General features: G+C 35.6%; 2 protein-coding genes across 4 annotated transcripts; one reads left to right on the forward strand and one right to left on the reverse strand.

Moving 5' to 3' along the window:
- Positions 1–7: 7 nt before the first annotated feature.
- Positions 8–5,674, reverse strand: LOC148597421 (uncharacterized). 3 transcript variants are annotated; one of them, XR_015918959.1, is made up of 6 exons: positions 5,546–5,674; positions 3,978–4,052; positions 2,903–3,370; positions 2,121–2,174; positions 1,432–1,661; positions 8–341 (listed from the first exon to the last, which is right to left on the reverse strand). XR_015918959.1 is itself a non-coding variant. In XM_088563144.1 (6 exons), exons 1-6 carry the CDS (start codon positions 5,601–5,603, stop codon positions 266–268), a joined length of 879 nt encoding a protein of 292 aa, XP_088419270.1. In that variant the 5' UTR covers positions 5,604–5,674; the 3' UTR covers positions 8–265. The 3 variants fall into 3 exon arrangements, 2 of the variants coding, with proteins under 2 accessions (XP_088419270.1, XP_088419271.1); XM_088563144.1 differs by having other exon boundaries at positions 1,514–1,661; XM_088563145.1 differs by lacking the exon at positions 2,121–2,174 and having other exon boundaries at positions 1,514–1,661.
- Positions 5,675–7,187: 1,513 nt separating this feature from the next.
- On the forward strand, positions 7,188–8,594 carry LOC148597422 (uncharacterized). The gene is made up of 2 exons (XM_088563964.1): positions 7,188–7,509; positions 7,929–8,594. Exons 1-2 carry the CDS (start codon positions 7,402–7,404, stop codon positions 8,547–8,549), a joined length of 729 nt encoding a protein of 242 aa, XP_088420090.1. The 5' UTR covers positions 7,188–7,401; the 3' UTR covers positions 8,550–8,594.
- The last annotated feature ends 1,149 nt before the right edge of the window (positions 8,595–9,743 follow it).

Raw genomic sequence — 9,743 nt, forward strand, 5'->3', positions numbered from 1 at the left:
CGGACAATTACTTTCATTTGTTTAATTGCAAAATAATGCATACTAGATAACTATGTACAAGTACACACAGAAATTGTTGGTGTTTGATTTGTTTTTAATATTGTAGTAGCTTAAACTGATGAAATGCTCCATATCCTAAGACAATAATATAAATCCAATGTAAGCATGGATAAAGAGGTACAAGTAATCTCTTAATGACATATTTCGTGGCTTATTGGGTCCGAATGAAACCATGGTCTTTGGCAGTCAACGTTAAGATGTATTGCTAAACGTGGCAGTAGTGGGTTATGTCAACTCCGTCAATTGTGAACTTCGCCTGACACTCACCGCACTGATATTTTCTAGAAAGGAAAAATGCATTACCGTTATTAAACTATCTTAATGTTCAACAATAACTTCCATTACTTGTAGTTACCTCCTTAAATCACACAAAAGTCCAATACTTGCAGTTACCCGTTAACCCATCCACCCATTCCCCACCCCCCCCCCCAAAAAAAAAAAAAAAAAAAAAAAAAAAAAAAAAAAAAACCTACAAAAAAAAAGAAACGAAATAAACGTAATGCAAAATAAACGAAGGAAAGTTGCTTTCATTGCTTAGAGACACAAAAGTAAACAACTGGCTTGAATGTCCATGGAACTTGGGTCTAATGTTTTACAGATTAGGGTGAGTTGTTCCTATAAGATTAAAACCAAACATGGAATACATGTACAAAAAATGTACTTAGTTATTCACGGAACCCACAGAAAAAACAGAACTAATTAAAACCTTTCTCACTTCGCAAATAGTTCGGCGGATATGACGGAGTACGTTCGGTTGAAACGTTTAGGAAAACGGAAGTGGCCGCGTAGGTCCGACTAATTTGTTTAACTGCATGACCGACAAATGAAACACAATGGAGTTTGGGGCTATAAGATACCATATTTGTCGGCAAAGAGTAATCAAGGGAACCAAGGTTATAGCGGTAATCAAAGGAATGTAATCCAGTGACAAATACCAGACATGGAAAACAGACATACACAACAAAGAACATAAAGTAACTAAAATCATACGTACAAAGTAAAAAAAAGCAAATGAGCAACTCGGACTCCACTAACAACTGGGAGCATGGACCAGGTGCACCAGTAGGGTAAGCGTCCTCTGCTTGGTACATGTAATATATATCCTTTCTTTCCTATACATTTCTTTGTTTTAAAAGTCAAGCGAAAGTTGGACACAAATTAGCAAATAGTTTTTTTTTTTTTTTTTTTTTTTTTTTTTTTTTTTTTGAAACCCATCTTGGGCACTCCCTTATCAAAGCCTCTAAATCATGTACGGATCCAATGAAATGCATGCGTATCCTTTTTTTCAGTAGGAAAAATAACTTGTTAGCTAAAATCTTGATTTATCACAAGTAACATCCCCCAAAAATGTCTTACTTCGTTTCACCCTACCTGTTATTTAACTTGCGCCCCTCCACCCCACCCCTGATCTGAACTCCTGGAACCGCCCATGAGTACATTCAGTTCCACTTACACACAAATAGCTTCCCGGAACAGAGGACAAGTCGTAACTTTACATGGGTCGTGCCAACATTTCACTCTGGGACTGTCTGGTGGGCACCTGGTATTAAGTGGTGTAAGCGGTTTTTCGCCAACGGGGACTGTCTGAAGCATCTGTGGTGCTACCAATTAAAGAAGAAAGAAGATGTTTAAATTCCAACTTTTGAAACTGTACATAGCAGACACCAATAATATTGTATACACATGCATGTTAACAACATGTAAAAAAAGTACTTTGATTCTTTTCTCCTTAGTTTACCATTATACTTTTTGTTCCCTTCGGGCTCGTGGTTTCTTTTTTACGAATCAACGGCATTTCATTATATCTCTTTTACATAATTGTTGGAATGCATCTGCTAGTATTTACCATTTTATGTTATACCTTGGGCAACCTCCAAGTTATCTTTTCATGTGGTGTGTAAAATTGTGTTGAAATATTAAATATCTTTTTTTCACAGATTTCATCTTCTTTATCAAGAGTGATATATTACCCGAATGGTAAAGGCGCTGGATTTGACGTAATCACTTACGAGGTCAATATCTGTGTGGATTAAAACCCAACGTTTCATTGTGACACGTACCTGAGCCCGAAAAGGTTATCGATTTGTCAACTTGGAATATCAGGTTCTCCTCCCCTACAATACAACAGGTTCTTGTAGACATATCCAAATTGAGCATCTTGATGCCAATTTCCTTGGGCAACAAATTTCTTAATTTCAGTTCTGTTCTCTGAGAAAAGAGAATACAAGCTGAAAAATACGAAATTTGTTCCCCTGGTCAAAATAAATGTGAGGGTCCATTGGCTCCTGTCTACAAGCACCTCTGCGCAAGACTAGCGACCAAACAAGAGTTTGCCAAGTAGTCGTAAATCGTGACCTCTGTTAAAAATCTCTGCAGATCTTAATGTTAATACATGTTGTAGATTTGCCCATTTACATCTCCTTTTATAATTTTCAGGATTTTCTCTGACAAGGGGAGACCAGTAGCTCCTAAAACGCAATAGGTTGTAATTCCGTTCCTCCATACTCCAAGGGCATGACTTGCAATGCTTGAGTAGGAGAGTCCAGCTGCTCAGTTAGTTTTCTGGATTTTTTTTCAGTGTCTGAATATTGATTTTTGTTGTTGACGTTTTTTTGGGTTCTTTTTGTTATATTATTGTTTTGTTTTTGTTTTATTTTGTTTTGTTTTGTTTTGTTTTGTTTTGTTTGTTTGTTTGTTTGTTTTTTGTTTTGGTTGTTGTTGTTTGTATTATTTTTTATTATCTTGACTTGCAACGCGTTGGGATGGCTGTAACAAAGATTTTCCTTGATTTTCGCCATAATTCTGGAGACTAAATTAAGATTGATAAAATGGATATGCTTACCTTGTTGACTTCTTGGAAGAATTGTTTTTATATGTCTGCTATTTTGAAAATGTGATTCCGGTTGGGTAAAAAAGTCCATAAGTCTGGAGTCCTGTTGAAAGTTACCAATTCCAGGACTTGAAACTAAATGCTGAAGCGGGTCGGCCTTTAGACTGGGAGATGCGCCAAAGAGGGGTTGCTGTTCCTGGAAGGCTGTACTCTGTTGCAAAAGCCCATTTGTCTCACCAATGTTTGGGAATGCATTTTGCAACAGTTGGGTATCTGTCAAGTAATTAGGTGATATAATTTGTTGTTGTTGATTAAATAAGGGTAATTCAGGTACGTGATCGAAACTTGGGCCAGTTTGTATTGGCGATTGGTTTATCATGTGACTTGGTTGTTGAGGCACTGGTCTGTAGACTGGCTCCTTTGGTAAATCTGGAATTTTACAGACGGTACCACCACATGGAGTATCACAACACCACAACCCTTTGAGAATAGAGAAACAGACATCATAAATATTTTGCTCATGTATTGTTGTAATCATAGATGTGTTTTCTGGGGAGACGTCATATTTCCAGATATTTGACCGAGCCCGGAGTTATTGGTTTGTTTGTTTGTTTTGATTTTTTTGCACCATTTTAGCTGAATGTTCCTTATCTTCTTGTTATATTTTTTCCCAATTTATAACACGAACGTGACATTTGATGGTAAATGGGCGGGCGTGTCCCAGAAGAGCAGACTTACCCTATCAGTGCACCTCGACAATTGCTCCCAAGTTTCAGTAGAGTCAGTGTTGCTCGTAAATTGCCTTTGTTTCTATGTGCTTGTCTTTTGTTGTTGTTGTTTTTTATTCCATCTTCTTTGTTGTGAATGTCTGTCTTATGGTCCAATCGTTACCCTTGGATTATTTACTTTTCAATCGCCTTTCGAATTCTTGCTCCCTGGGTTTCCCTTTCATTATTCAAATGATCGATAAAGCAAGACATGCACTATACATTTGTATGTACAAGTATTCATGCGTACGTGCATACATTGTATATATACTTATTAAAACGGTGAACATATGTCATGCTTTAATATGTTATAAGATTACCTGGACTGCAGATTTTGTGTTGTCCACACGTTCTCATACAAGGTCCATGTTCCCCGGGAAATGGCGCTGGGCATTCTACCGATTAATAAAAAAGAGTGAAGACTGTTGATCGTATGTAAATGTGAAAGTGAAAGAATTGAGAACTAGACCGTATTATATTCTATTATATTCTATGTTTACACTTTTGTAGTTTGTATGTAAGGTTGACAACCTTCAACACAATTTAGAACAAAATATTTGGTCACTTCACAAAACATAACGATTATGTCAAGCAGTTCTGAAAATATCGCAACTAAGGCGAACGCAGGAATGACTAAACACCATGCACTGGTTCGTTGAGCGGTGATGCAAGAAATGTCTCCATCGCAAACTACTTTATTCCGACGCAGAGATGTGAAACGTACCAGACAATTAACTATGGCAACCTAATCGATGATGTTTCATTGCACAAAAATCAGGGGCGGATCCAGAGGATTTTAGAGTAGGATTAGGGGGGCGCACAGTTGATTTTTCGCCGACCGGAGCGAGGCGAAAACTTTTTTGAGGTTAAGTTTTTGAAATATTCTTCTAGAGTGGGTGCAATGTTGACATCTGTTGTGGTAAAATTAGCGAGAAATTAAAGTTTCAATCTAAAACTGCCTAAATCTACCCCTGACAACCTATGCTTTGCAAATTTTAGGGGGCACACGCCCGCAACGCCCCGCCTGAATCCGCCCCTGAAAATGATGCTAACCGTGAAGTTGAAGGCTTTAGTAGGGACTTTTGTGTCCGGAATATTTTCAATCAAAACTAGTTTTTGACTTAATTGTTATACCAATTTTAAGTAACCGTGATGTTAGTAGTAAAATCTAAATCGGATTTGGTATTTTAATAATAAATTAAATTGACAAGCGAGAACATGTGTCGCTTAATATTTTAAAAATAGTATACTTGTTTAAAAAATCCTGTAATGACAGGGAAAGAAATAACTTGTAATAATGCATTGCCTTGAATTATGACGCGTATTTCAATTGTTTATGTCAACTCGAGTAGCGTACATGTACAAATATATTTACAAAGGTAAAAGGAAAATACTTTGAATTAATCAATTATCTTGGCAAATATTGGCAATTTCGTCTAATTGTTTTGGCAAAAATGGCCAAATAATAGCCTAGAATCCACCTTGTTTCTGACTGGACCCCCTTGTCAAAATATGGACCCGTCTCAAAGGATATGTACATAAAATGAAAGTGATATGTACTTTATAGCTGTGTGAAGACAGACAGGCTTTCTGCATGATTGAAAATATTATTGAGCGTCATGTTTTGTTTTCAAACCAGAAACCAAAACGGATTATTTTTCATCCATAGATGAAGCATTCAATCATGATGTTGTCTTAGATACTGTCGGAAAACTAAATATACGTAGCGCCCTCCACGTGCTGCTTTATTTTAAAGGTGTCATAAGGTCCTTTTATTAGTAATTATATTGCTTCTATAAAATCGTTGTTTTCGCACGTTGATTGTGACTGTCTTCAACCCTTGTTCACTCAATTTTGCTGTGTAAATCTGAAGAAGATAAAAACTTACTTGATTTCACGATATGTATATGGACGACCACTAAAAGGAGCGCATTAATCCAGTTCATTTTTCCCGTCACATTTAGACACGATTTGTTTAGTCTATATGTAAATCACACTACCTGATGATATGTTAACTAATGGTTTAATTTGTGGTAATTAACGAAGATAATTAATTATCATTTCGTTTTGTTTTAAAGACATGTTGTTAATATCAGGTTGTGTCATTTTAGGACGTATCTACATGCACACCTAGCTTTTTTAAGTGATGTATTGACGATTCATGATTCAAATATGGAATAAATGAATGTTAACGATAACAAAAGAGGTGACATTGTGCATGCTATTCAGTAACAGATGATTGGCTTACATGTAAATAGTAACCACCCCACTGTAACCGCCAATACTAAGGACGTCTTAATCGAGGAAACTGTCCAAAGGAACTACTGTCTTGATGGGTAAAAAAATTCTTACGAAGTTCAATCTTCATTGCAATTTATTAGAGTAGGAACCAGGCAGATCATATAATATAAGCACTGAGTAAAATTTATCCCGCCATTTTTTCTTCCAATATAACGGCTAACTCATTGCGGTGTCAGAGAGGACAGGAAGTGGATGACTCTGGGTATATCTTTAAAGTATATTATGAACATGTCAAAGATTTATTTCCCGCCATTTTAAAGTTTCTAGTGCTTCTTATTTAATATATTACATTCAATCCCATTTCATGTTCATCGCCTGAATATAGCTGAAATATTGCTTCTCGGGCGTTAAACCCCAATAATCAATCAATCAATCAATCAATCAACATTCAAAACACTTCAGTGAATTTCAAATAAACTTCTTTTTTTTTTAATTTTCGTTTGAGATCTCTAATGGATTAAAATATTTGGCATGTGCCACACGCTGCCTGGGTCTTCCAAGGATACCATCTTATCTTAAAGTGTTTTTCTTTTTGATCTGCAGGGTACCAGTATATTTGTATGTATATTGTAAACGACACGGGCGGACAATAAGTATAGAACAATAATTATCAACACTAACCTGTAACTACGTACCATTTATATATTCGACAAGCGGAAAATATATTGAAATGTTTATAACATTGTCATTTTTTATATAATACAACAACTGTCACTGAAGTATCGTTGTTTGATCATGCCTTACGCAAACACGTGTTGGTACATTTTATATAAAAACAAATTAAAACCATTTACGTGGTAGCTTTTGTACCTACATATCCATATTTTTTTTATACATCATCTTACACTGACTTTACATGAACATATATTAGATAAAATTCTTGTTAACACAGGAAAATTAATTTCAAGAATTGCTTTACTTAGACAACACACAGCTGAATTCAAGTTTCCACTTAGTTCTACAAAACTTTCTATGAAATTAATGAGCTGTGAATTACCCTTTTTGCACAAGGCCTATATAGATTACATCAGATTTGTCCACTCTACTCTCACACATGTAAAGTATTGTCCAAGACAGATTTATCTGTTAATGGATGATTCACACATATTCTTGTGATGGTCATTTAGAACATTTGCACCCATCCTTTTCTTTCCAACGCACCACTTACTAAATATATTGATGTATCGTCATTGAGAAAGAAATGTACGAGCCATACGTCAGTATACGACCAACAATCATTTCACCTGCCAGGTGCCTTACGACTTTTCGTTCATAGATTTCCAAATGATTGATGGATTTATTGTATACTGACGGGAAAACCATCATAATATTGATAATCGTTCATTTTGTACTAAACTAAGGGAGAAACATGACACCCCTGAAGAATTCCCTCGATGATAGTTTTAAAAAATATTCGTGAAATGTTGGTCGTACTTTTTCAACATGCATTTTAGAAATATAAAAGTTCTTTTGTTTTCAGTGGTATTCTTCATTCGAATTGATGGAATTAAAACCAACCACTTATCTCGAGGTCGATCGAGAATGCAAACTGTAAGTTAAATTATTAAAATATTCCTTTATACAGTTTAGACCGAATGTTTATGTTTTATAAGCTTAATATATGCTTTAAACAGCTGCAGATTCTTAGAATTTATTGAATTAATGGTGTACAAAATGTACATTTAAAATATAGAAATTTTCTTTTTAATTAGCTTGTGATTTTGCTTTTGCTTTTGTTTTTGTTTTTTGTTTTGTTTTGTTCTTTTTATGGACAAGCACTTTGACTTGATGACCATGTAGCAGTGTTTACACCATCTTATAAGCATTTGAAATTTTGGAAAATGTACAAAAGTGTATACAGCTAGTTGGTAGAAACTGTTGGCATTCAAGAAAGAATTAGCTTGTGATAGTGAAACAAGAGAGCATGGTAACGGAAATACACTTGTTAATCTTATTTTATTTTGTTTCAGCATCTATGGCACCGTCAGAGGCAAATTTTATCTGACACGATTTTGCGGAACAGTGTTCTATATGAGTCAATTATATTAGAGCTTATGAGAAGGCGGTTAGGCTTGAGACGGCAGAATGTTAACATGAATGTTCCTAGAACTGTAAGTCTCCCAACAACATTCATGACAACACCAAAACCATCGAGTGTGCCTGTCAAGGTAACTCCATCCCCGGAGAAAGCTGTTCCCGAAAGACATGCACATACTAGAATGTCCCAAAGAAGGTCACGACTTGTCGGAACTCCTCTGGAGCTAATGACACCATTTAGAAAGTCAGTGTCGTCAACCAGCAAACAAAATCAAAGAAATCCAACACGAGTAAAATCAAGTTCAACAAACACATTTAACAATAGAAGGACATCAAGTGTCGTAAAAAATAACAGACCGTCGAGGACATTTGACGGTGTGATCTCAATGAATAAACACGGTGGATTCGAATTCCAAACTCCAAGTGGTGTTAAGATTAAAATGCCACATAAATCTGGGAAACTTGTTATAAGGCACGTGACAAACGGTGTCGAAGTAAACTATGTTACTCCTCGGCCGAGGATGCGAGAAGAGGAAATGGAATTTGAGTTGTAATTTTGTATGAATAATGCGATGCTTTTTTTTATCAATAAAACGTTTAATTGAGTTGATATGTTAATACTAAGATTGGACCCCGTGGCGATATACAGAGTAACAAAAAGGGGTCTGGACCCGGAGATCCAAATTTTCCCCAATAATTGTTAAAAAAAAATACGCATATTCAATTGCATGTGTCTGTTAATATTAATTACTGTTTAAACTACATCGCTAAGTAGTATATCAATGTTTATAGAAAAAAACATTTTGATTTATACATGCAATTCCTCCAGTAGCGGTTCTAGGGAATGCAGGGGTTGGCACCTCTTTTTTATTAGCAAATTTGACATTTTCATGTGTAAAATTGACAAAAAATGGTAAATAATATCCTAGCACACACCCCTTATTCTGAGCAACCCCGGTTGTCACCCTTCTTTTTCAAGTTGTTTGGATCCGCCCCTGTCCTTGTAGCGTTGCATCACCAAACCCTCGATCGTAATGTTCAGGAAGTGTACGACAAACAGGGATGGTACATTCAACATGATACGTTCACAACGTCACAGATATCAATAATTTCTTCTACCTACAGTTTGGTAATGAGCAACAGGGTCGGCCAGTCGGTTTTAGAATGAAAAGGTGGAGTTAATAAAAGAAAACAAGGAGGCACAGCACGATTTTTTTTATGTTATAACAAAACAAAGCAGTATTTCATGTGAAAATGACTGCATCACACGTTTGGTTGATTTATTGATTCCTATCCCACTGAAAATTGAAAAAAAATATATACTTGAATTTAGGAGTAGCGTAAAACAATTTATAATGTATTGTACATATCTGCAGTGATCTTCTGTATAGGACTTCGTAAACTCTTGAATAAATCATGAAAATCAATCCCACGTTTTACAGCTGGAGAATCCTGGAGTCTGGTTACTTTCCTCTAACTTACATACTTTTAGTTTCAGTAACTTCGCCAAACAAAACTTGAAAGTAAACTTAAAAGACAAAAAAAATACAAATACTTCTAGTAAAAAATGTATAACCAAAGTAAAGTGACAAAACATTCTGCCCTTGACTTTAAAGATAAAAAATATCCTCAAGACAAGGAATCTACATAGATAGCTCTTCTAGTCCTTTTTAAGATTCCATGTCGTCTTTTTTATAAGATGTGAACAAAGTCGTTTTAAAACACCGTATGTGTTATCATACCATGAA

Source organism: Perna viridis, chromosome 15, assembly GCF_037379345.1.
Source record: "Perna viridis isolate PV_CMFRI_1.1 ecotype Kerala chromosome 15, ASM3737934v1, whole genome shotgun sequence".
Taxonomy (NCBI): Eukaryota; Metazoa; Mollusca; class Bivalvia; order Mytilida; family Mytilidae; genus Perna; species Perna viridis.